This window comes from Solanum dulcamara, chromosome 2 (genome assembly GCF_947179165.1).
Source record: "Solanum dulcamara chromosome 2, daSolDulc1.2, whole genome shotgun sequence".
NCBI lineage: Eukaryota > Viridiplantae > Streptophyta > Magnoliopsida > Solanales > Solanaceae > Solanum > Solanum dulcamara.
The window spans coordinates 7504697-7529092 of record NC_077238.1 but is presented as its reverse complement, the minus strand read 5'-3'; the positions used below and the strand labels follow the sequence as shown (position 1 = coordinate 7529092).

At 36.4% G+C, this 24396-nt stretch overlaps 1 protein-coding gene across 1 annotated transcript; it reads left to right on the top strand.

The window, feature by feature from the left end:
* On the top strand, positions 1-24318 carry LOC129880183 (probable RNA-dependent RNA polymerase 1). Its single transcript, XM_055954115.1, has 5 exons — positions 1-211; positions 1210-1782; positions 18790-20654; positions 21902-22052; positions 23216-24318. Exons 2-5 carry the CDS (start codon positions 1276-1278, stop codon positions 24035-24037), a joined length of 3345 nt encoding a protein of 1114 aa, XP_055810090.1. The 5' UTR covers positions 1-211; positions 1210-1275; the 3' UTR covers positions 24038-24318.
* The last annotated feature ends 78 nt before the right edge of the window (positions 24319-24396 follow it).

Here is a 24396-nt window from a genome sequence, read left to right as displayed (position 1 = left end):
GCGAAGAATTATTGTACCCTGTTCGATTTTATATTTATATTACAAAAAACTTTGAAAGAAAAAGCAACCAAACAATGATAAAGAAAGATTCTTTACTTAGTTCACTAGGGATTGACTGATCACTCCGCCGTAACCCCAACGCCCCCACTCTGTGTGTGTGTGAATAAATGCTTCAGTTTCTGGCAATACTGGGTTGTATAATTTTTGAATAGTAAGTCTCTTCTTCAAAGACCCATGTGAAATTTTGCTTTGATTCAGTTTATTTTGAGTTGTTTATGTCTTTGAGGATGTTGGGTGACTGTTTCTTGGTTTATTTTTTTTGGTTTTAGTTGTTTAAAGTTTGAATCTTTTTAACGGTTTTGTGAGTATGACTGAATCTATATGATCATGGTTGGTGAAATTTCTGTAAAATGTCTGATGGAAAGAATGTTTTAACTAATGTTTCTGGTATGCTATTTGTTGATCATTGGTTAAGAAGAAGCAAAAGTTATCTTTAAAGAAGAAAAAAACAGGCTTTGTCATCTGTGCAAAAAGCTATATAAAAGAGAGTGTAAAACCACTAGATATGGCTAGAGGTAGTAGTAATTTGCTAGACTGGTGAAAGTTAAGAAAACCCATTTAGCTAGATGATTGACTTAAACTGGGGTTGAGTTAGCTTCAGTTGTCATATCTTTATATGGTATCAGTGCTAGGTACATCATGTTTGGCTCTCGGTACACGATCTAGTTGGGCCTGGATCTGAGGGGTGTTAGAGTGGGTCCCACATCAGTTGGGGAATGGATTGGTGGTCATATCTTGCATGGTATTAGAGTTAGGTCCATCGTATTTGGGCTCCCGGTGCACGCTCTATTAGGGCTTGGTTGTGAAAGGGTGTTAGAGTGGGTCCCACATCGGTTGGGAAATGGATTGGTGGTCGGTTTATATGGACTTGGACAATCTTCTCTTCATGAGTTAAGCTTCTGGGGTTGAGTTGGGCATGGGTACCATATCTTTATAGGCCAAAAAACCCTTTTGGACACACTATGTCTGTGTGAAATAGGAGGATGCAGCTAAATTTGAAATGCATTACATTTAGGATTCTCTTTTACCTAGTAACTTTTGGCTCTTCTTTTACCTAGTATAGTAACACTTTTACCTTAATCTTGTTATTTTATTCTTGTTATCTTCGTTCTTTACAAGTATTCTTACTTGTGTTACACATGTATGTAGACTTCAGGGTGTATTCCAGTTGGTGATTAGTATTTGAAAGTCGAACTGCACTTGGAATTTGGCTATATGGGAAAGACTATTCAGGTTTACGGATTCCCTTATCTTCTGTCTGCAGAAGTGGTCAAGTCATTCTTAGAGAAATATACAGGATATGGAACTGTATGTGCATTGGAGGTTAAACAGTCCAAAGGAGGACCTAGAGCATTTGCCAAAGTTCAATTTGTCGACAACATAAGTGCGGACAGAATCATCTCTTTGGCTAGTAAGAGGCTGTATTTTGGCTCTTCTTATTTGAAGGCTTGGGAAATGAAAACTGATATTGTCCAACTGCGGACGTATGTGGATCACATGGATGGCATAACTTTGAATTTTGGATGTCAGATATCAGATGAGAAGTTTGCAGTGTTGGGAAGTACAGAAGTTTCAATTCAATTTGGCATTGGATTAAAGAAAATATACTTCCTTTTATCTTGTGGTTCAGCTGATTATAAACTTCAGCTTTCATATGAAAATATATGGCAGGTTGTGCTTCATCGTCCATATGGTCAAAATGCTCAGTTTCTCCTCATACAGGTTTTTCAATTAACCAAGCCTTTAGCTATTATTTTCATCCTTTTCCCTGTGCTGGTCTTTGTGAATATTGTGACTATTTGATTGTTGGGGGAATGGTACACAATTCTCATGTATTGGGTCTCTTATTGTTTTTTGATCCACTTCTTTTAAGGTAAAATCATTTCTGCTAACATATATTTATTTGTTGAGTTATGAACCATATGGAAGGGGTTGAAATCCTATTAATGAGAATTTTGACAATCAATTCCATTTCTAGAAACTGAACATGCATGAAGGCTTGAACTATTTAAGTAGAAACTTACTAGCTACTGATCATAACGTAAAGAAGCTTTAGAAAATACAAAGTACAAGTTCATTAGCATTAATAGTGGTTAGGCACTCCCCAATATCATTCTGCTTGAAGTCAAGGTTGAATGCTTGTGCCTTTATAAGCATTGCTACGTGGATAACCTAGCATCCTGTCCAAAACCCTAATTAACATGCCAGAGTGACATATTCTCAGCCTATCTTTTGATCGGTCGACGTCCTTTTCTTTTTTACAAAAATATCTGTAAAAAGGGAAATGGTGCGGAAATATTCGATCAAATTTCTTTGACTAAATAAATTTAAAAGTACGTGGCATTGTTACACCAGATCTACGAATTTCTCAAGGAAATTCTTTCGTCTGACAGAACTGGTTTCCAGCCGATATACTTTTAGATCTATTCTGATCTAGAAATATGACCTCCTATTCTTTGAAGAGTATCTTTCAACTCTAACAGAGGTTGTTGACTAGAAACACTAGGTGCTTCTATCCTTATAGATCTGGTTCGATCTATTATTTTTCTAGATAGAAATCTAGAAGAATCTTCAAGCTGCAAAAATGGTTTAAACAACTTGTCTACACAGATTCTGTCGTCTTGAACAAACGTCAGACTGTGATGACTGTTAGTTAACGCGTAATTAACTTTGTAAGTAATTGAAAAAGGATGATTCGAATTTTTCATAAAATTCCTCCTTTTAAAATTGTATCCTATGGATATAGATCTTCCTAGATCTGAATCTCTCAAGCTCATACTTTGTTGGAGATTTATATCAACAAAGATTTTACCAAATTTTAGGTTTCCCTGTCCTCTGGTGATTATAGATTCTTCTCTATCAAGTAGTCTATCGTCTGAAACTACTAATTCAATCGGGGAATCTATACCTTCCATAAAAGTACTTTTAAGAATAATCTGAACAGTACTAATATGTATGTAAGCTAACTTGCTTCGTTCTTCATGACTCTTAATGGAGTTGAATATCTTTTCTAGTTGATCAATAGATACAACCGGAATAGTTACATTCCCGTTCGTCTTCTCAACTGGAATAGGCAACTCACCATACATGAGTCCATACTTAATGATATTCTTTCTAGATATCATGTTTTTAAACTTATCTATAACAGATTGTTTAAAATTATGTTCTGAAGATAGATCAAAATCAGTTTTTCTAACCTTTTTTAGATCTATTAAAGCTTCTGTAAAGAAACCTGATGATCCTTCAATTTGTTCGAAGTATTCAATATTATCAGACATATTTATTCATTTGTAGAAATGAACCAAAATATACCTGTTTCTTGTGAGTATGGCTTCTCCAAGCTGTTGGTTGACCGGCGTCTTTGTCCGGCGAGTATGGCTCCTCCGAGCTTCTCGTAACCCCGACGGGCTGTACCTCCAGAGCAGCAGCAACTGCTCAAGCACAAATCTAGGGTATAAACCCCCTAGGGTTCTTGCCTTTCGGCGACCAAAACCTTTCAGTCAGGAATTTGGGAGAGAATAAAAGAAACTTTTATCTTTATTAAACTCTGAGTAATACCATCATAGATGGCCTCAATATATAGATGAGGAGGAGCGGCCTCTACATTATTGCTCCTGACACAAACCACAAGATTATAACACGTCTCCTATACGTGGACGGCTATAATCAAAAGCACAAAAAGCTAAAAAAGACTAAACAGACAGAGTGGGACAGGATAATAAAGTAGATTCCCACCTACTCTGTCATTATTACAAAACGACAAACTGTACAAAACGTCTACATTTCTCTTACCGCGTGAAGCGATAAGGTGAGACGTGTCTCACTTTTCCATCACTCTTTCTTTGTCATGTCACTCTCATCCTGGCTGGCTGGTGACTTTGTCGACTCTGAAAGGGCGGGGTATTCAGTGATGTCCACATGTGCTGGGACCTCGAAGCAATGCTCGCACATGTGATCCTTTGAAGATCTTATCATTGAGCATAGCTTCTTTCTTTCTTCTTCTTGAAGTTCCTCAAGCTTTCCTTCCATGGAGTAGAAGGATTCCTCGAACTTAATTACTGCTGCAATTTCTTCTTGGGACATTTTCTTAGGAAACCAAGAAGTTGCAATAGTGTAATCGCTTGAATAATTTACCTTGCAATTAGTGGCATTTATTTCCTGCGATTTCTTGAAGACTTCTGCAATAAGCTTCATGTGAATATCATCCTTGAGTTTGTAACCCTCAGGAATGATATCTCTGGTTGGATATGAACCCTTACCATTTTTCCCTAAGCTGATGACAGACATTGCTGGAAATCTGATCTCCTTGCCTGCTTCTTCCTTAAAGATTGGGAATGACTGAAAACACTTAACTGTCATTATTGATTCTTTAACAATAACATTAAAGAATTTTTTAATCATCTGTTTGAACTTGCTAGGAAACAAATCAAACATTTTTGAGTCGTTACAGTAGATTGTTTGTATTAACCCACTGTGGAAGAGATCGTAGACCGTCCTTGGATCTGCTCCTGGGACTACAATTGCTCTTGGTCCAGATTTTGTCATTCTGGGGTAAAACCCATAGGTAGTATGGATTTCTTGGTAGTTGGTTAAGACTTCCCAGTAAAATTGAAATTTCTCCAATGTTACTAGCAAATCTCCGTCTTCTACTTCTTTCTTAACCTTGGACTTGTTCCTGCCTGTTATAGGAATCTTTCCAATGTTAACAAATCTAGAGCCTTCAGCTGTTTTCTCTGCTGCTCTTGCTGGGTTCAAGCTTAGAACTTTTCCCCATGTTTGGTGATATGCTTTGAGTGCATCCACCTTCCTGTCAAAGGATTCGTATTTTACATCATTTTTGATGTGCTGACTAGCAATATGCCAATCCGCATACAAACCCTTGAATGGTCCTGAAAAGATAACAAACCATTTTTTGTTAATAGATTTATTATCTTTTTCTTTTATTGCAACATCGTTTTTTGATGATGCTTCTTCTTTCCTGACTACCGCTGTAGTAGCCTTAGGAATTTCATCTTCCCTGATAGTTGCTGCAACTATCTTAGGGATGGAAACTGTTTCCTTAGGAGTTTGAATTTCCATAGGAACAATTTCTTGTTGTTGTTTATTTCCTCCGGAGATTAGGGAAATTGCTGATTTTATGCTATCCCTCTCCCCCTTGAAAATGTTTAATTGCTGCTCTGTAGCAGTAATTAATCTTTCTTTTTCATCCAGCTGCTGCCGGAGTTGTGCTAGGATTGCCTCCATTCTCTTGTCAATGTATCGGCGAATGGGTTATTTTCTGACTTGATAAATTTCAAGTATGGTTGAAACTGATGAAGTTGCAACTGCCACCTTATCAGTCTACCACGCTTGTGATCTTCAGATAATTTGTATCTCCAGAATCCTGTAAGATACTTTGAATCTGTTCTTAACTCGAACCTTGTTGATAAAAGTTCAAGCTTCCACTTCTTCAGCGTCCTTAAGCACGCCAAAGTTTCCTTTTCCTGGATTGGATAATTGAGCTCCGCTCCAGTGAAAGTACCTGAAATGTACCTGCACAAAACAAACTTTAGCTTCTCTGTTGAAGGAAGCTGGTTAGCTTTGGCGTTTGAATCAGACTTCAAACTTTTAGTCTCTTTGTCAAGAAACTGTTGTGAAGTATTACGTTCAGATTGTAATACCACAGTATTTTCAGATTTGTGGTTCTGAATCGACCGATTAGAATTTTGCAATTCCAATTTATTAGAACTTTTTATTTCAAGTTCCAATTTATTCTCATTGCCTATAAGTGGATTGCCCCAACAATCCAGGCCTAGAATTTGTTTTCCGTTTTGTATGGCAAGCATACAACCTGACCATGTACTATCCGATGCATCTGTTTCGATGATCAGAAAGTCCTTATCAGTTGGGTTGTAAAGTTTTGGTAAAACTTTACAATTAGCCTTGATTTTTCGAACAATGGCTGTATCAGCATCTGTCCAGTTCCATCGAACTTTCTCTGATATTTTCTTTTGCAAAACTCGCCGTTCTCCTGCAAGATTAGCAAGGAATCCTTGTTCTGCAATATAGTTCAAACATCCTAAAAATCTTTGAATTTGTTTTCTATCAGTTAAAACGTCTGGAAAACTTTCAAGTTTTTCTTGAACATTTGGAGTTAGCTCGATTTCACCATTACTGGTTATTTTTAACCCCAAGTATTCAACTTGTTTTTGTAAAAGTTTTGATTTCTTTTTAGAAATAATCAAACCTTTTTCTTTACATCTGTTTAAAACATTTGTAATTAACTGAATATGATCAGTTTCTGTTCCTGCAGAAAAGATAATTATATCATCTATATAAGCAAGACAATAATCTTCCAAACCTGCAAGATTTTTATCCATAAATCTTTGATAAATGGATGGAGCTTGTTTTAATCCAAAAGGCATGACATTCCATTCATATTGCCTTTGTGGAGGACAACTAAAAGCTGTTAGCGGCTTAGTTTCTTCTGATAACCTAAGCTGCCAATATCCTGACTTAGCATCTAAAGTACTAAACCAAGTGTTACCTTTAAGGCGTTCTAAGATGTAATCCTTCCGAGGTAGTTTGTAACTATCTCCGATGGTAGCATCGTTCAAAGCCTTATAGTTTATTACCATACGCCGTTTTCCACGCTTAATCTCATTGTTGTTTTCAACGTAAAAAGCGGGTGCGCTGTGTGGTGATGTGCTTTCCCTTATAATTCCTTTTTCAAGGAGTTCTGCACATTCCTGCTGAAATTCTTCAACATCGCGAAGTCCATATGGTATCCTGTTAGGGATATTGACTTCTTGATTTGGATCCTTCAGCCTGATCACAACCAACTCTTTGTTAGTATTTTTAATACTATCTAGTGGGTGATCTGAGCATACCTGATCAAGTAGATTATCTAACTCATTTACTGCAAACAATAAACAAGTTAATCTACATTGAATTTTATCTCTAAGAGCATCTCTGTTGAAGGAAGCTGGTTAGCTTTGGCGTTTGAATCAGACTTCAAACTTTTAGTCTCTTTGTCAAGAAACTGTTGTGAAGTATTACGTTCAGATTGTAATACCACAGTATTTTCAGATTTGTGGTTCTGAATCGACCGATTAGAATTTTGCAATTCCAATTTATTAGAACTTTTTATTTCAAGTTCCAATTTATTCTCATTGCCTATAAGTGGATTGCCCCAACAATCCAGGCCTAGAATTTGTTTTCCGTTTTTGTAAGATACTTTGAATCTGTTCTTAACTCGAACCTTGTTGATAAAAGTATCTGAAGATCACATTCTTTGAAGAGTATCTTTCAACTCTAACAGAAGTTGTTGACTAGAAACACTAGGTGCTTCTATCCTTATAGATCTGGTTCGATCTATTATTTTTCTAGATAGAAATCTAGAAGAATCTTCAAGCTGCAAAAATGGTTTAAACAACTTGTCTACACAGATTCTGTCGTCTTGAACAAACGTCTTCTAATCAGTATGGAAATAATGGAGGAGCTAGGAAATCAAATCGAACAGTTATCCACTTTGTTGGCTGCCTTGGATATCCCACAGGATAATGAAGAGGAAGTCTACGAAAGTGACGATAACAACGAAGTCATTTTTGATTATGAAACTGAGGATGAAAATCCTTATGACCAACCCTGTTTTCCCAATCAGGAGTTAGCACCATTCCAAGCCAATGAGGATCCTAATCCTTTTGGTGATGAAGAAATGGTTGATCCACCAGGATCATTGTTTGCAGTAAATGAGTTAGATAATCTACTTGATCAGGTATGCTCAGATCACCCACTAGATAGTATTGAATGGTTCTTTGAATGTCCTTAGATAGTTTTTTGTCTCCCATGCGGTAGACTCAACTATCAAACCTGATGATCCTTCAATTTGTTCGAAGTATTCAATATTATCAGACAATCAATAGTTGAGTCTACCGCATGGGAGACAAAAAACTATCTAAGGACATTCAAAGAACCATTACATGTTTCAGACAGCTGGAACAGATTCAAAGTATCTTACAGGATTCATGAGATACAAATTATCTGAAGATCACAAGCGTGGTAGACTGATAAGGTGGCAGTTGCAAATTCAAACGTCGATCAGTCTTACAACCATAGTTGCTTATTTTATCCTGAGCTTCGCAACATATTCCGAATTCTACTCGTTTCCGAATACAATTTTAAAAGGAGGAATTTTATGAAAAATTCGAATCATCCTTTTTCAATTACTTACAAAGTTAATTACGCGTTAACTAACAGTCATCACAGTCTGACGTTTGTTCAAGACGACAGAATCTGTGTAGACAAGTTGTTTAAACCATTTTTGCAGCTTGAAGATTCTTCTAGATTTCTATCTAGAAAAATAATAGATCGAACCAGATCTATAAGGATAGAAGCACCTAGTGTTTCTAGTCAACAACCTCTGTTAGAGTTGAAAGATACTCTTCAAAGAATAGGAGGTCATATTTCTAGATCAGAATAGATCTAAAAGTATATCGGCTGGAAACCAGTTCTGTCAGACGAAAGAATTTCCTTGAGAAATTCGTAGATCTGGTGTAACAATGCCACGTACTTTTAAATTTATTTAGTCAAAGAAATTTGATCGAATAAGATTGACTACTTCAGGATTCAAAGTATCTTACAGGATTCTGGAGATACAAATTATCTGAAGATCACAAGCGTGGTAGACTGATAAGGTGGCAGTTGCAACTTCATCAGTTTCAACCATACTTGAAATTTATCAACTCAGAAAATAACCCATTCGCCGATACATTGACAAGAGAATGGAGGCAATCCTAGCACAACTCCGGCAGCAGCTGGATGAAAAAGAAAGATTAATTACTGCTACAGAGCAGCAATTAAACATTTCACCTTGCTCTCTTGATCCTGGTGGATCAACCATTTCTTCATCACCAAAAGGATTAGGATCCTCATTGGCTTGGAATGGTGCTAACTCCTGATTGGGAAAACAGGGTTGGTCATAAGGATTTTCATCCTCAGTTTCATAATCAAAAATGACTTCGTTGTTATCGTCACTTTCGTAGACTTCCTCTTCATTATCCTGTGGGATATGAGCTAGGAAATCAAATCGAACAGTTATCCACTTTGTTGGCTGCCTTGGATATCCCACAGGATAATGAAGAGGAAGTCTACGAAAGTGACGATAACAACGAAGTCATTTTAGAAGGATTCCTCGAACTTAATTACTGCTGCAATTTCTTCTTGGGACATTTTCTTAGGAAACCAAGAAGTTGCAATAGTGTAATCGCTTGAATAATTTACCTTGCAATTAGTGGCATTTATTTCCTGCGATTTCTTAGAACTTTTCCCCATGTTTGGTGATATGCTTTGAGTGCATCCACCTTCCTGTCAAAGGATTCGTATTTTACATCATTTTTGATGTGCTGACTAGCAATATGCCAATCCGCATACAAACCCTTGAATGGTCCTGAAAAGATAACAAACCATTTTTTGTTAATAGATTTATTATCTTTTTCTTTTATTGCAAATTCAAATCGAACAGTTAATTTGTTTCCTATTCTTTGAAGAGTATCTTTCAACTCTAACAGAGGTTGTTGACTAGAAACACTAGGTGCTTCTATCCTTATAGATCTGGTTCGATCTATTATTTTTCTAGATAGAAATCTAGAAGAATCTTCAAGCTGCAAAAATGGTTTAAACAACTTGTCTACACAGATTCTGTCGTCTTGAACAAACGTCAGACTGTGATGATTCTTTAACAATAACATTAAAGAATTTTTTAATCATCTGTTTGAACTTGCTAGGAAACAAATCAAACATTTTTGAGTCGTTACAGTAGATTGTTTGTATTAACCCACTGTGGAAGAGATCGTAGACCGTCCTTGGATCTGCTCCTGGGACTACAATTGCTCTTGGTCCAGATTAGGATGCTACTAGTTCTAAACAAATTGTTCCAAGAACAATAAATAGATTTGAATTCAGACCTTCACCATTTTCCCAAACTCAATGGAAATAATGGAGGAGCTAGGAAATCAAATCGAACAGATCTTCCTAGATCTGAATCTCTCAAGCTCATACTTTGTTGGAGATTTATATCAAACTTGATTTTACCAAATTTTAGGTTTCCCTGTCCTCTGGTGACGTAAAAAGCGGGTGCGCTGTGTGGTGATGTGCTTTCCCTTATAATTCCTTTTTCAAGGAGTTCTGCACATTCCTGCTGAAATTCTTCAACATCGCGAAGTCCATATGGTATCCTGTTAGGGATATTGACTTCTTGATTTGGATCCTTCAGCCTGATCACAACCAACTCTTTGTTAGTATTTTTAATACTATCTAGTGGGTGATCTGAGCATACCTGATCAAGTAGATTATCTAACTCATTTACTGCAAACAATAAACAAGTTAATCTACATTGAATTTTATCTCTAAGAGCATGAAGAACCTCGTTCCTAGAGATGATGCGAGTTGTAACAACTTGCTTCTTTTGTCCCTGCAATTCTGGACAAGTTATTGATATAGTGTTTATCCTTTGAATGAAAGGTTGATATAGTTTCCTTTTCCTGGATTGGATAATTGAGCTCCGCTCCAGTGAAAGTACCTGAAATGTACCTGCACAAAACAAACTTTAGCTTCTCTGTTGAAGGAAGCTGGTTAGCTTTGGCGTTTGAATCAGACTTCAAACTTTTAGTCTCTTTGTCAAGAAACTGTTGTGAAGTATTACGTTCAGATTGTAATACCACAGTATTTTCAGATTTGTGGTTCTGAATCGACCGATTAGAATTTTGCAATTCCAATTTATTAGAACTTTTTATTTCAAGTTCCAATTTATTCTCATTGCCTATAAGTGGATTATGTAATCCTTCCGAGGTAGTTTGTAACTATCTCCGATGGTAGCATCGTTCAAAGCCTTATAGTTTATTACCATACGCCGTTTTCCACGCTTAATCTCATTGTTGTTTTCAACGTAAAAAGCGGGTGCGCTGTGTGGTGATGTGCTTTCTCTTATAATTCCTTTTTCAAGGAGTTCTGCACATTCCTGATTCTTCTCTATCAAGTAGTCTATCGTCTGAAACTACTAATTCAATCGGGGAATCTATACCTTCCATAAAAGTACTTTTAAGAATAATCTGAACAGTACTAATATGTATGTAAGCTAACTTGCTTCGTTCTTCATGACTCTTAATGGAGTTGAATATCTTTTCTAGTTGATCAATAGATACAACCGGAATAGTTACATTCCCGTTTTCATTTTTCAAAAGATTAATGATCTGTGTTTGACCATTAATTATTTCAACATATTTTTCTTCAGTAGTGCGAACAAGATTGACTACTTCAGAAAAATGTGTTTCAACTAAAGATTTAATGCAATCAGTAGTCGTTGTTCGACAAGAGGCAAAACTTTCTTCTCCATTTTAATCGGATCCTACATCAGTCCAATCATATTCTTCATATTCATAATTTAAATCATGAAAATCTAAGTTGTTGAACTGATATTTTCTTTTGCAAAACTCGCCGTTCTCCTGCAAGATTAGCAAGGATAGTACATGGTCAGGTTGTATGCTTGCCATACAAAACGGAAAACAAATTCTAGGCCTGGATTGTTGGGGCAATCCACTTATAGGCAATGAGAATAAATTGGAACTTGAAATAAAAAGTTCTAATAAATTGGAATTGCAAAATTCTAATCGGTCGATTCAGAACCACAAATCTGAAAATACTGTGGTATTACAATCTGAACATAATACTTCACAACAGTTTCTTGACAAAGAGACTAAAAGTTTGAAGTCTGATTCAAACGCCAAAGCTAACCAGCTTCCTTCAACAGAGAAGCTAAAGTTTGTTTTGTGCAGGTACATTTCAGGTACTTTCACTGGAGCGGAGCTCAATTATCCAATCCAGGAAAAGGAAACTTTGGCGTGCTTAAGGACGCTGAAGAAGTGGAAGCTTGAACTTTTATCAACAAGGTTCGAGTTACAGGATTCTGGAGATACAAATTATCTGAAGATCACAAGCGTGGTAGACTGATAAGGTGGCAGTTGCAACTTCATCAGTTTCAACCATACTTGAAATTTATCAAGTCAGAAAATAACCCATTCGCCGATACATTGACAAGAGAATGGAGGCAATCCTAGCACAACTCCGGCAGCAGCTGGATGAAAAAGAAAGATTAATTACTGCTACAGAGCAGCAATTAAACATTTTCAAGGGGGAGAGGGATAGCATAAAATCAGCAATTTCCCTAATCTCCGGAGGAAATAAACAACAACAAGAAATTGTTCCTATGGAAATTCAAACTCCTAAGGAAACAGTTTCCATCCCTAAGATAGTTGCAGCAACTATCAGGGAAGATGAAATTCCTAAGGCTACTACAGCGGTAGTCAGGAAAGAAGAAGCATCATCAAAAAACGATGTTGCAATAAAAGAAAAAGATAATAAATCTATTAACAAAAAATGGTTTGTTATCTTTTCAGGACCATTCAAGGGTTTGTATGCGGATTGGCATATTGCTAGTCAGCACATCAAAAATGATGTAAAATACGAATCCTTTGACAGGAAGGTGGATGCACTCAAAGCATATCACCAAACATGGGGAAAAGTTCTAAGCTTGAACCCAGCAAGAGCAGCAGAGAAAACAGCTGAAGGCTCTAGATTTGTTAACATTGGAAAGATTCCTATAACAGGCAGGAACAAGTCCAAGGTTAAGAAAGAAGTAGAAGACGGAGATTTGCTAGTAACATTGGAGAAATTTCAATTTTACTGGGAAGTCTTAACCAACTACCAAGAAATCCATACTACCTATGGGTTTTACCCCAGAATGACAAAATCTGGACCAAGAGCAATTGTAGTCCCAGGAGCAGATCCAAGGACGGTCTACGATCTCTTCCACAGTGGGTTAATACAAACAATCTACTGTAACGACTCAAAAATGTTTGATTTGTTTCCTAGCAAGTTCAAACAGATGATTAAAAAATTCTTTAATGTTATTGTTAAAGAATCAATAATGACAGTTAAGTGTTTTCAGTCATTCCCAATCTTTAAGGAAGAAGCAGGCAAGGAGATCAGATTTCCAGCAATGTCTGTCATCAGCTTAGGGAAAAATGGTAAGGGTTCATATCCAACCAGAGATATCATTCCTGAGGGTTACAAACTCAAGGATGATATTCACATGAAGCTTATTGCAGAAGTCTTCAAGAAATCGCAGGAAATAAATGCCACTAATTGCAAGGTAAATTATTCAAGCGATTACACTATTGCAACTTCTTGGTTTCCTAAGAAAATGTCCCAAGAAGAAATTGCAGCAGTAATTAAGTTCGAGGAATCCTTCTACTCCATGGAAGGAAAGCTTGAGGAACTTCAAGAAGAAGAAAGAAAGAAGCTATGCTCAATGATAAGATCTTCAAAGGATCACATGTGCGAGCATTGCTTCGAGGTCCCAGCACATGTGGACATCACTGAATACCCCGCCCTTTCAGAGTCGACAAAGTCACCAGCCAGCCAGGATGAGAGTGACATGACAAAGAAAGAGTGATGGAAAAGTGAGACACGTCTCACCTTATCGCTTCACGCGGTAAGAGAAATGTAGACGTTTTGTACAGTTTGTCGTTTTGTAATAATGACAGAGTAGGTGGGAATCTACTTTATTATCCTGTCCCACTCTGTCTGATTAGTCTTTTTTAGCTTTTTGTGCTTTTGATTATAGCCGTCCACGTATAGGAGACGTGTTATAATCTTGTGGTTTGTGTCAGGAGCAATAATGTAGAGGCCGCTCCTCCTCATCTATATATTGAGGCCATCTATGATGGTATTACTCAGAGTTTAATAAAGATAAAAGTTTCTTTTATTCTCTCCCAAATTCCTGACTGAAAGGTTTTGGTCGCCGAAAGGCAAGAACCCTAGGGGGTTTATACCCTAGATTTGTGCTTGAGCAGTTGCTGCTGCTCTGGAGGTACAGCCCGTCGGGGTTACGAGAAGCTCGGAGGAGCCATACTCGCCGGACAAAGACGCCGGTCAACCAACAGCTTGGAGAAGCCATACTCACAAGAAACAGGTATATTTTGGTTCATTTCTACAAATGAATAAATATGTCTGATAATATTGAATACTTCGAACAAATTGAAGGATCATCAGGTTTCTTTACAGAAGCTTTAATAGATCTAAAAAAGGTTAGAAAAACTGATTTTGATCTATCTTCAGAACATAATTTTAAACAATCTGTTATAGATAAGTTTAAAAACATGATATCTAGAAAGAATATCATTAAGTATGGACTCATGTATGGTGAGTTGCCTATTCCAGTTGAGAAGACGAACGGGAATGTAACTATTTCGGTTGTATCTATTGATCAACTAGAAAAGATATTCAACTCCATTAAGAGTCATGAAGAACGAAGCAAGTTAGCTTACATACATATTAGTACTGTTCAGATTATTCTTAAAAGTACTTTTATGGAAGGTATAGATTCCCCGATTGAATTAGTAGTTTCAGACGATAGACTACTTGATAGAGAAGAATCTATAATCACCAGAGGACAGGGAAACCTAAAATTTGGTAAAATCAAGTTTGATATAAATCTCCAACAAAGTATGAGCTTGAGAGATTCAGATCTAGGAAGATCTATATCCATAGGATACAATTTTAAAAGGAGGAATTTTATGAAAAATTCGAATCATCCCTTTTCAATTACTTACAAAGTTAATTACGCGTTAACTAACAGTCATCACAGTCTGACGTTTGTTCAAGATGACAGAATCTGTGTAGACAAGTTGTTTAAACCATTTTTGCAGCTTGAAGATTCTTCTAGATTTCTATCTAGAAAAATAATAGATCGAACCAGATCTATAAGGATAGAAGCACCTAGTGTTTCTAGTCAACAACCTCTGTTAGAGTTGAAAGATACTCTTCAAAGAATAGGAGGTCATATTTCTAGATCAGAATAGATCTAAAAGTATATCGGCTGGAAACCAGTTCTGTCAGACGAAAGAATTTCCTTGAGAAATTCGTAGATCTGGTGTAACAATGCCACGTACTTTTAAATTTATTTAGTCAAAGAAATTTGATCGAATATTTCCGCACCATTTTCCTTTTTGGTATCAGATTATTCAACTTGTTTTTGTAAAAGTTTTGATTTCTTTTTAGAAATAATCAAACCTTTTTCTTTACATCTGTTTAAAACATTTGTAATTAACTGAATATGATCAGTTTCTGTTCCTGCAGAAAAGATAATTATATCATCTATATAAGCAAGACAATAATCTTCCAAACCTGCAAGATTTTTATCCATAAATCTTTGATAAATGGATGGAGCTTGTTTTAATCCAAAAGGCATGACATTCCATTCATATTGCCTTTGTGGAGGACAACTAAAAGCTGTTAGCGGCTTAGTTTCTTCTGATAACCTAAGCTGCCAATATCCTGACTTAGCATCTAAAGTACTAAACCAAGTGTTACCTTTAAGGCGTTCTAAGATGTAATCCTTCCGAGGTAGTTTGTAACTATCTCCGATGGTAGCATCGTTCAAAGCCTTATAGTTTATTACCATACGCCGTTTTCCACGCTTAATCTCATTGTTGTTTTCAACGTAAAAAGCGGGTGCGCTGTGTGGTGATGTGCTTTCCCTTATAATTCCTTTTTCAAGGAGTTCTGCACATTCCTGCTGAAATTCTTCAACATCGCGAAGTCCATATGGTATCCTGTTAGGGATATTGACTTCTTGATTTGGATCCTTCAGCCTGATCACAACCAACTCTTTGTTAGTATTTTTAATACTATCTAGTGGGTGATCTGAGCATACCTGATCAAGTAGATTATCTAACTCATTTACTGCAAACAATAAACAAGTCAATCTACATTGAATTTTATCTCTAAGAGCATGAAGAACCTCGTTCCTAGAGATGATGCGAGTTGTAACAACTTGCTTCTTTTGTCCCTGCAATTCTGGACAAGTTATTGATATAGTGTTTATCCTTTGAATGAAAGGTTGATATAGTTTTAGAAAGTTATTTCCTATAATCATATCAACACCTGCATCATATTGATAAACAGTTCTAGCAATGAAGATTTTATTTTCAATAATAAGTCTAACATTTACAGATACAAAATATATCTCATGAACAGACTTATCAGCAATAACAATCTTTTTTGATACTGGTGTTTTTATCCAATTGCTAAGAATTGATTTTTTAGCAAAACAGAGTGATGCACCTGTATCAATATAAGCCAAAATCTTTTTTGAGCCTATTGAAGATTCAGATGTGGATTCCGATATAGAAATATATGGATACATTACTGAAGAATCAGAAGGATCAGACTCTTCGTAAAAGAAAAGTCTTAAAAACTGGTAATCCAGTAGCAACCTTCATCAAGGTACCACGCTTGTGATCTTCAGATAATTTGTATCTCCAGAATCCTGTAAGATACTTTGAATCTGTTCTTAACTCGAACCTTGTTGATAAAAGTTCAAGCTTCCACTTCTTCAGCGTCCTTAAGCACGCCAAAGGAACAAATTGAATTGAAGATAGTTGAGTCTACCGCATGGGAGACAAAAAACTATCTAAGGACATTCAAAGAACCATTCAAGAATAATCCTGCATTGGAATTTTATGAAAAATTCGAATCATCCTTTTTCAATTACTTACAAAGTTAATTACGCGTTAACTAACAGTCATCACAGTCTGACGTTTGTTCAAGACGACAGAATCTGTGTAGACAAGTTGTTTAAACCATTTTTGCAGCTTGAAGATTCTTCTAGATTTCTATCTAGAAAAATAATAGATCGAACCAGATCTATAAGGATACATCCTTAAAAATGAGTGTTTGAAATTCTTAACCTCTTTCATGAATATTTGCATTAGAACTTTTTATCTAGTAGAATCACCATGATATGGCACTGTCAACATTCAGAATTCTTGAAGAAAATGTCTTTCCTTTTTTGTGCACACATTTCATCAAAGATAAAAAATGTTGATTTTCTGTTATTATGCCCTCTTATTTCAAATTTAGAAATTAGTATTACTATTACTACTATTAATAAGGGAGAATCAGAGGAGCTTCTTGTCGTCCTGTCTACTGACCAATTGTGTAATTTTGGAATTTTCCCTTTGAGTTTGCTATTTTTGTATTGCACTTCACACAGCAGTGATAGGATATCAGACGGATCATAATGGGCTGTGCATTTAGACAAAATCATGCGCTTTTATCTCTGTTTAGCTTAGGAGGGTGTTTTCTGTACTTCTATATTCGTTGTCCTTTCTCATTGGTGGATACAGATGGGTTACTGCACTTCTATATTCGTTGTCCTCTTTAGTTTGCAGTACTTGTAACTTAGTTGCACTGAGGAATTGCCTCATAGCATTAGCTGCATCACGACACAGAATGCTGTAACCTTATATCGATTGATGAATCATAAATGAAAGCAGTCACTGCTCATAACCGTATAAAATGCAACTAAAACTCTGTTAATTTTGTTGTCTGTAATGTCCTTTTCTCATCACACGTTATTGTCCAAATTTACCATCTTGCATTCTTTTAGTGTTCGATCAGTACTTGGAGTTCAGTTTTGCAAGTAAAGTTAGTTCCTTAAATTTGGTGGTAGATTGTTCATTAAATCTTTCTCAAAAAAGGCTGTTCAATTGTTCATTAAATAACCTCCTCACAAAAGGCTGTTCATTAAATAATTAGGGGATCTCTAGGTATATTGTAGGATGTAACATCAATATTGCTCTTTGTTGTCCCTTCATTAATTATTGAATTTCTGTAAAATTAACAGTAAGATAATTCTTCTTATCCTCATTATCCTTTCTGTTTTCTCCCTAATCAGGAGTTTGTGATGGGTGAAAATATATTATATTTATCCTGAAAACTCATTCTAGCACCTTATTGGAGTTTTTCGTTTATGCATGATGTATTGCTTATCTCTATTTTTTTGGGGCATAGTTAGGTATCTTTAAAATTGTAATTTGTTTCCTTATTTTAATGCCTTTTTTCAGTTTACATGTCACACTTTATGGTTTCAGTTATTTTGGGGGATATTTGGTAGTTGACACATTCTAATAGTACTATTTACATGATCATTTTTAATTTGTCAGTAATTTATGATCTGCCTATCCTTAAGACACCTATTTTAAAGTATTGCATTGTTTCTAATCAGTTTTTAACAGGCATGTACTCTGTTTATCATTGTGCAAAATGTGTGCATCATAGACTAGAGCCATTTGGATAGCCCTTTTCTGTTTTCAATAAAGAAAACTTGAAAAATGATTAAAGAACATTTGTCAGTTTTTCAAATTTATAACCTTGGTGTCTATGTTAGCTTGCATGCACCTCAACGAAGTCCCCGGGTACCTGCTACCTCCCACCCACAGATACCGAGTTAACAATTTCTCTTTAACAACCAAAAGTTCATGATGATAAAAAAAAATGTTAGATAAAGATATTACAGCAGTTAAACTTGGGCATGTGCTCTACACAGGCTTGGTACCACTGATTCATTAAATAAGCCAAGCTTCTAACTTGCATATTTATGTAAGTTAACAAATATAAGTCCACATTTTTCAAATTCTTCAATACTTGTGACTTGTCTGCTTGTGATCTTTTAAGTTAAAGAATGCGAAATCAACTTTTCTACTGTATTTGCAAAATTTCTTCAAGAGTATAGTTGCATCAGTTAATATATCGCTTCATATAATTGAATTCTGGTTAGATCGGTAGTCTACTCTACTGATTTACAATAAGATTCTGTATTGACTTATTCATTCAATTTCTATGATTTAGTTATTTGGTGCTCCTCGGATCTATAAGAGACTTGAAAACTCCTGTTATAGCTTCTTTATGGAAACTCCTGATGATCAGTGGGTGAGGACAACAGATTTCGCTCCATCTTGGATAGGGCTATCTTCTAGCTTATGTTTGGAGTTTCGTAAGGGCGTTCATCTTCCAAATTTCCAGGAAAGTTTTTTTCACTATGCAGAACGTGAAAACAAAATTACTTTACAGACTGGTTTCACTTTTTCGTCTCTCAAAAGATCGGCTCTGGTTCCCATTGTCCAGCCTCCTGAAGGAATCACATTGCCCTACAAGATATTGTTCAAAATTAGTTCTTTGGTACAGCATGGATGCATTCCTGGGCCAGCATTAAATGTCTACTTTTTCCGATTAGTTGATCCTCAAAGGAAAAATATTGCATGGATTGAGCACGCCTTAGAGAAACTGTACTATTTAAAGGAGTGCTGTTATGATCCAGTGAGGTGGCTCACTGAGCAGTATGATGGGTATCTCAAGGGTAGACAACCTTCAAAATCTCCGTCCATCACTTTAGATGATGGATTGGTGTATGTAAGAAGGGTCCTAGTAACACCATGCAAAGTTTATTTTTGTGGTCCAGAGGTTAATGTTTCCAATCGGGTTCTCCGCAATTATTCTGAAGACATCGATAACTTTCTTCGAGTTTCTTTTGTTGATGAGGAGTGGGAGAAACTGTATTCTACAGACTTATTACCAAGAGCAAGTACTGGAAATGGTATTAGGACAAACATCTATGAGAGGATCCTATCAACTCTGCGGAAAGGCTTTGTAATTGGTGATAAAAAATTTGAATTTCTTGCATTTTCATCGAGCCAGTTGCGGGATAATTCAGTGTGGATGTTTGCATCTAGACCTGGCCTTACTGCAAATGATATAAGAACATGGATGGGTGATTTTTCGCAGATCAAGAATGTCGCAAAATATGCTGCCAGACTTGGTCAATCTTTTGGTTCCTCAAGAGAGACTTTGAGTGTTGGTAGGCATGAGATTGAAGTTATTCCTGACGTAAAGGTTCATGGAACCAACTATGTCTTTTCTGATGGAATCGGAAAAATATCTGCTGACTTTGCTCGTAGAGTTGCCACAAAATGTGGCCTTCAATATACTCCATCTGCTTTCCAGATTCGTTATGGTGGATACAAAGGTGTTGTGGCTGTTGATCCACATTCATCAATGAAGCTATCTTTGAGAAAGAGCATGTCGAAATATGAATCGAACAACATAAAGTTAGATGTCCTTGGGTGGAGCAAATATCAGCCTTGTTATCTTAATCGTCAACTGGTTACTCTCTTGTCTACACTTGGGGTAGAAGATTATGTTCTCGAACAGAAGCAAAAGGAAGCCGTAGATCAGCTTGATGCCATCTTGCATGATTCTTTGAAGGCACAGGAGGCTTTGGAATTGATGTCTCCTGGAGAGAACACTAATATTCTCAAAGCAATGCTAAATTGTGGTTATCTGCCTGATGCCGAGCCCTTTCTTTCAATGATGCTGCAAACCTTCCGCGCATCGAAGTTGCTTGATTTGCGGACTAGAACAAGAATATTCATTCCAAATGGAAGAACAATGATGGGATGCTTGGACGAATCCAGAACCTTGGAATATGGTCAGGTGTTTGTTCAGTTTACTGGTGCTGGACGTACAGAGTGTTATGAGGATTTACATCCGTTTAATGACAGCAGATCCACCAACTGTAATTTCCTTCTCAAGGGATATGTGGTTGTTGCAAAAAATCCATGCTTGCATCCTGGTGATATTCGTGTTTTAAGGGCTGTAGATGTTCCAGCGCTGCACCACATGGTAGATTGTGTTGTGTTCCCCCAGAAAGGAAAAAGGTAAAATCTTACATTGGAAACCTATTAACTGTTTATTTACGAGTAATCAGCGCATTATGTTGTGTATCGTGTCTCTATTATCGTAATTTTTTTTGTTGTTAGTGTTGTTTCTCCATTGTAGACTTTCCTATTCATTGCTATGCTGTCTTTATTGTTTCTTGATCTTTTAATTGCGTTTGAGGCACTTGAGCCGAGGGTCTTTCGGAAACACTCTCTACCTCCTCGAGGTAGTAGTAAGGTTTGTGTACACTCTACCCTCCCAGACCCAACTTAGTGGGATTCCACTGGGTATGTTGTTGTTGTTGATAGTCTGGTCTTACTAACGCTCTAATCCAAATTAGTTTCAAAGATAAGTCACATTGACTCTTGGGAAACAAAAAGCACCAGAGGGAGTAATTAGGCGTCTTTCCTTAGTTAGAATTCACTTGTTTAAAATCCCCTTCTAAAGTTATACTGAAATATGAAGAAGTCTTTTCTTCCTTCCCATATTCTACACTAACTTATGTGTGGAAATCATTTTCCTACTTGCTGCACAATTATTTCAACTCTTAACTTTGTACGAATGCTCTGGCCAACATTCATACATTATCATCAAAGCTTTAATACTTAAATATTTCATCAAACACTAGCTATATTTTCATCAATATCTAAGTTTTCTGCAGAAAATATTTTCCGCTCGACCAACCAAACAATGATAATTAAATGACTTATTTTCCAAAACATATTTTCTGAAAAATGACTTCAGTCGAACCAAATCACCCTAGTCTCTCATTTTTCAAAAAAAAATTAGGACCCCATTGGGTTCATTGTATATGTTACAAGTTCCATGGAGTTAAATCTGGAATGATGACATTCTACAGTCTTCAACATATATCCCTACTGATTGTGGAATTCATGCAATCATGCAGCATTTATATAATTATGGGGTCAAATTTTTTTATGACTATAATTGATCAGCAGTATTTCAACAACCTCTCTACCTCTAAGTTAGAGGTGAAGTCTGTGTACACTCTACCTTCCCTACACCCCACCTTATGGTATTATACTGGGTATGTTGATGTTGTACACTTCAGCAGTATTTCATCTATCTGGAATATTCTCAATTTTTCTTCATGGAAGAATTTTCAAATGTGAACTTTATTAATTGTTCTTTCTAGTAAAGTGTAAAACTAGTTTCCATCCTTATGAACTATCTTTATTTCTTTTTTCATGGCATTGTTACTCAAGTGTTAAAACTTTGATGACAGACCTCATCCAAATGAATGTTCTGGGAGTGATTTGGATGGAGATCTCTACTTTGTTTGCTGGGATCAAGACATGATTCCGCCAAAGCAAGTCCAGGCGATGGAATATCTTCCAGCACCCAACACACAGTTGGATCATGATGTCACAATTGAGGTACCCTTAGTTTCGAACAACTAGTTTTACTTCCAAAATTATCATGCTTCTGATTCATCACTATGTTCAACCTTGCTTACCTTCCATTGGGAGAATTGGCATGATCTTGATATTAGTCTTTCCTTTTTATCCTTTTTTTATCAACGCTTCATATTAGTCCACTTATTCTATTGCTGAGATTAACTTCTCCGAGATTTTGATTCAGTCGAATCTATTTTAGTGTATGAGTGTTAGATGCATCAACTACAGACTGGTTATTGTACTTTTCACCATAATCTTTACTACCTGAAATATGTTTAGTGGTGCAAGGTATGGTGGTGGATGATGGGGTGTGAAACTAGAACTTTTGCAGGAATGTTGGGTTTCTAATTCCAGAGTGGTTAGTAAACTTCAAGACTAGAGAAAAAATTTAACCAAAATCAAACTATGGATGTCAAAGTTAGGATGGTTATTTGTTTTATTTTAGTTCCTGAACCAACAGATAGTTTTGGAATTACATGTTGTTCATAATTGATCTTGGCTTACTGTAATTTATGAATAATGCTTATGTATATTTTTAATGCCATAATTGTATATTTTCACTGCATTTTCTTTAATGTCCAATTTACCTATATTAGATGTACATCTAACAGCACTGCCTTTGTTTTCTTTGTTTTTTACATCAATAAAATTCTCTACCATAAAAAAAAATTGGAGGAAAATATACCCTGAATATAAACAACTTGTAAGTGACCAAAGCCATAAATAAAAGATTTCCGTTGTGTCAAGCCTGAAATAGTTTCTTCTTTCCCCTTTCTTATTTACCTTTTCAATTGCACATGTGAGATTCCTTTTCCAAGTTTATTATTATCTCATTCTAGAGGGGGATTAATCCTGAGAGTCCCAAAAGTTCATGGAAGAGTGCCCATTCTTGGGTTTTTGCTTTAAAACGCCGTATCTATCATTTATCTCTTGCAATCATGGTTTGCATACCAATCTGTGCTAGAAGAATTACATCTCTCGAGTTTGTATTAGGGAATGGACTCTTGAGATCATACTTATAAGATGTGTAATGCAATACAAGTACTGATGAGTCTATTATTTTTTGTTGTTGTGGGGGAGGAGGGATTAGCCAGTATGTGCAAGTACTGAGGAACTCCTTTTCAACTGTCTGCCTACTGCAGGAAGTTGAAGAGTACTTCACCAACTATATTGTGAATGACAGCTTGGGAATCATAGCAAATGCCCATGTCGTATTTGCAGACAGAGAACCTGATATGGCCATGAGTAATCCATGCAAAAAACTTGCTGAGCTCTTTTCAATTGCAGTTGACTTTCCAAAGACTGGTGTTCCTGCTGAAATACCATCTCAATTGCGCCCTAAAGAATACCCAGACTTCATGGATAAGCCAGACAAGCCAACGTATAACTCGCAAAGAGTTATTGGAAAGCTTTTCAGGAAAGTGAAGGACAAAGCACCTCAGGCTAGCTCTATCGCGACCTTCACAAGGGATGTTGCCAGGAGATCATATGATACTGATTTGGAAGTTGATGGATTTGAAGATTACATTGACGAAGCTTTTGACTACAAAACTGAATATGACAACAAGCTGGGTAATTTAATGGACTACTATGGCATAAAAACAGAGGCTGAAATACTTAGTGGTGGCATTATGAAGGCATCAAAAACTTTTGACCGCAGAAAAGATGCAGAGGCCATTGGTGTTGCTGTGAGGGCCTTGAGGAAGGAGGCCAGGACCTGGTTCAAGAGGCGTAATGATATAGATGACATGTTACCAAAGGCTTCGGCTTGGTACCATGTTACATATCATCCTAGATATTGGGGTTGCTACAATCAGGGGTTGAAAAGAGATCATTTCATTAGCTTTCCCTGGTGTGTTTATGACCAGCTGATCCAGATTAAGAAGGAGAAAGCACGTAACAGGCCAGTTCTCAATTTGTCATCTCTCAGGTCTCAGCTGAGTCGCAAATTAGTGTTGAAATGAGGTTTCCAGCAAGCGTTAAGCTGATATATATATATATATAATGGAAGTAGGGTGTGATCATAAGAAAACTGCTGTGGTTGATATTATGTAAGAAGGATGCGATCGTAAAAGAACTGCTACACCTTGTTAACAACCTTGTCTTTTAAACTGCATGAACCTGTAACATATATGCAGTACTCGTAAAAACAGCTGTATAGCTAAGTACTAATATGTATGTGAGTAAGTTCGTTTTATATCTCTTCTCAACATGGTTCATATTAAGCTTTTTGTATTACGCTTAACCACAAGTCCTTTCTTGATATCCACCAGACAATAGAAACTACTGAAAGTTTGGAAGACATGACTGATGGATAATCTAT

What these genes read in the sequence shown, in the direction of transcription:
- LOC129880183 (XM_055954115.1), top strand. Translation starts at nt 1,276, where the DNA reads ATGGGAAAGACTATTCAGGTTTACGGATTCCCTTATCTTCTGTCTGCA. An exon ending in TTCCCCCAGAAAGGAAAAAG is followed by an intron (nt 20,655 to 21,901) that starts GTAAAATCTTAC and finishes CTTTGATGACAG; the next exon opens with ACCTCATCCAAATGAATGTT. An exon ending in ATCATGATGTCACAATTGAG is followed by an intron (nt 22,053 to 23,215) that starts GTACCCTTAGTT and finishes TGCCTACTGCAG; the next exon opens with GAAGTTGAAGAGTACTTCAC.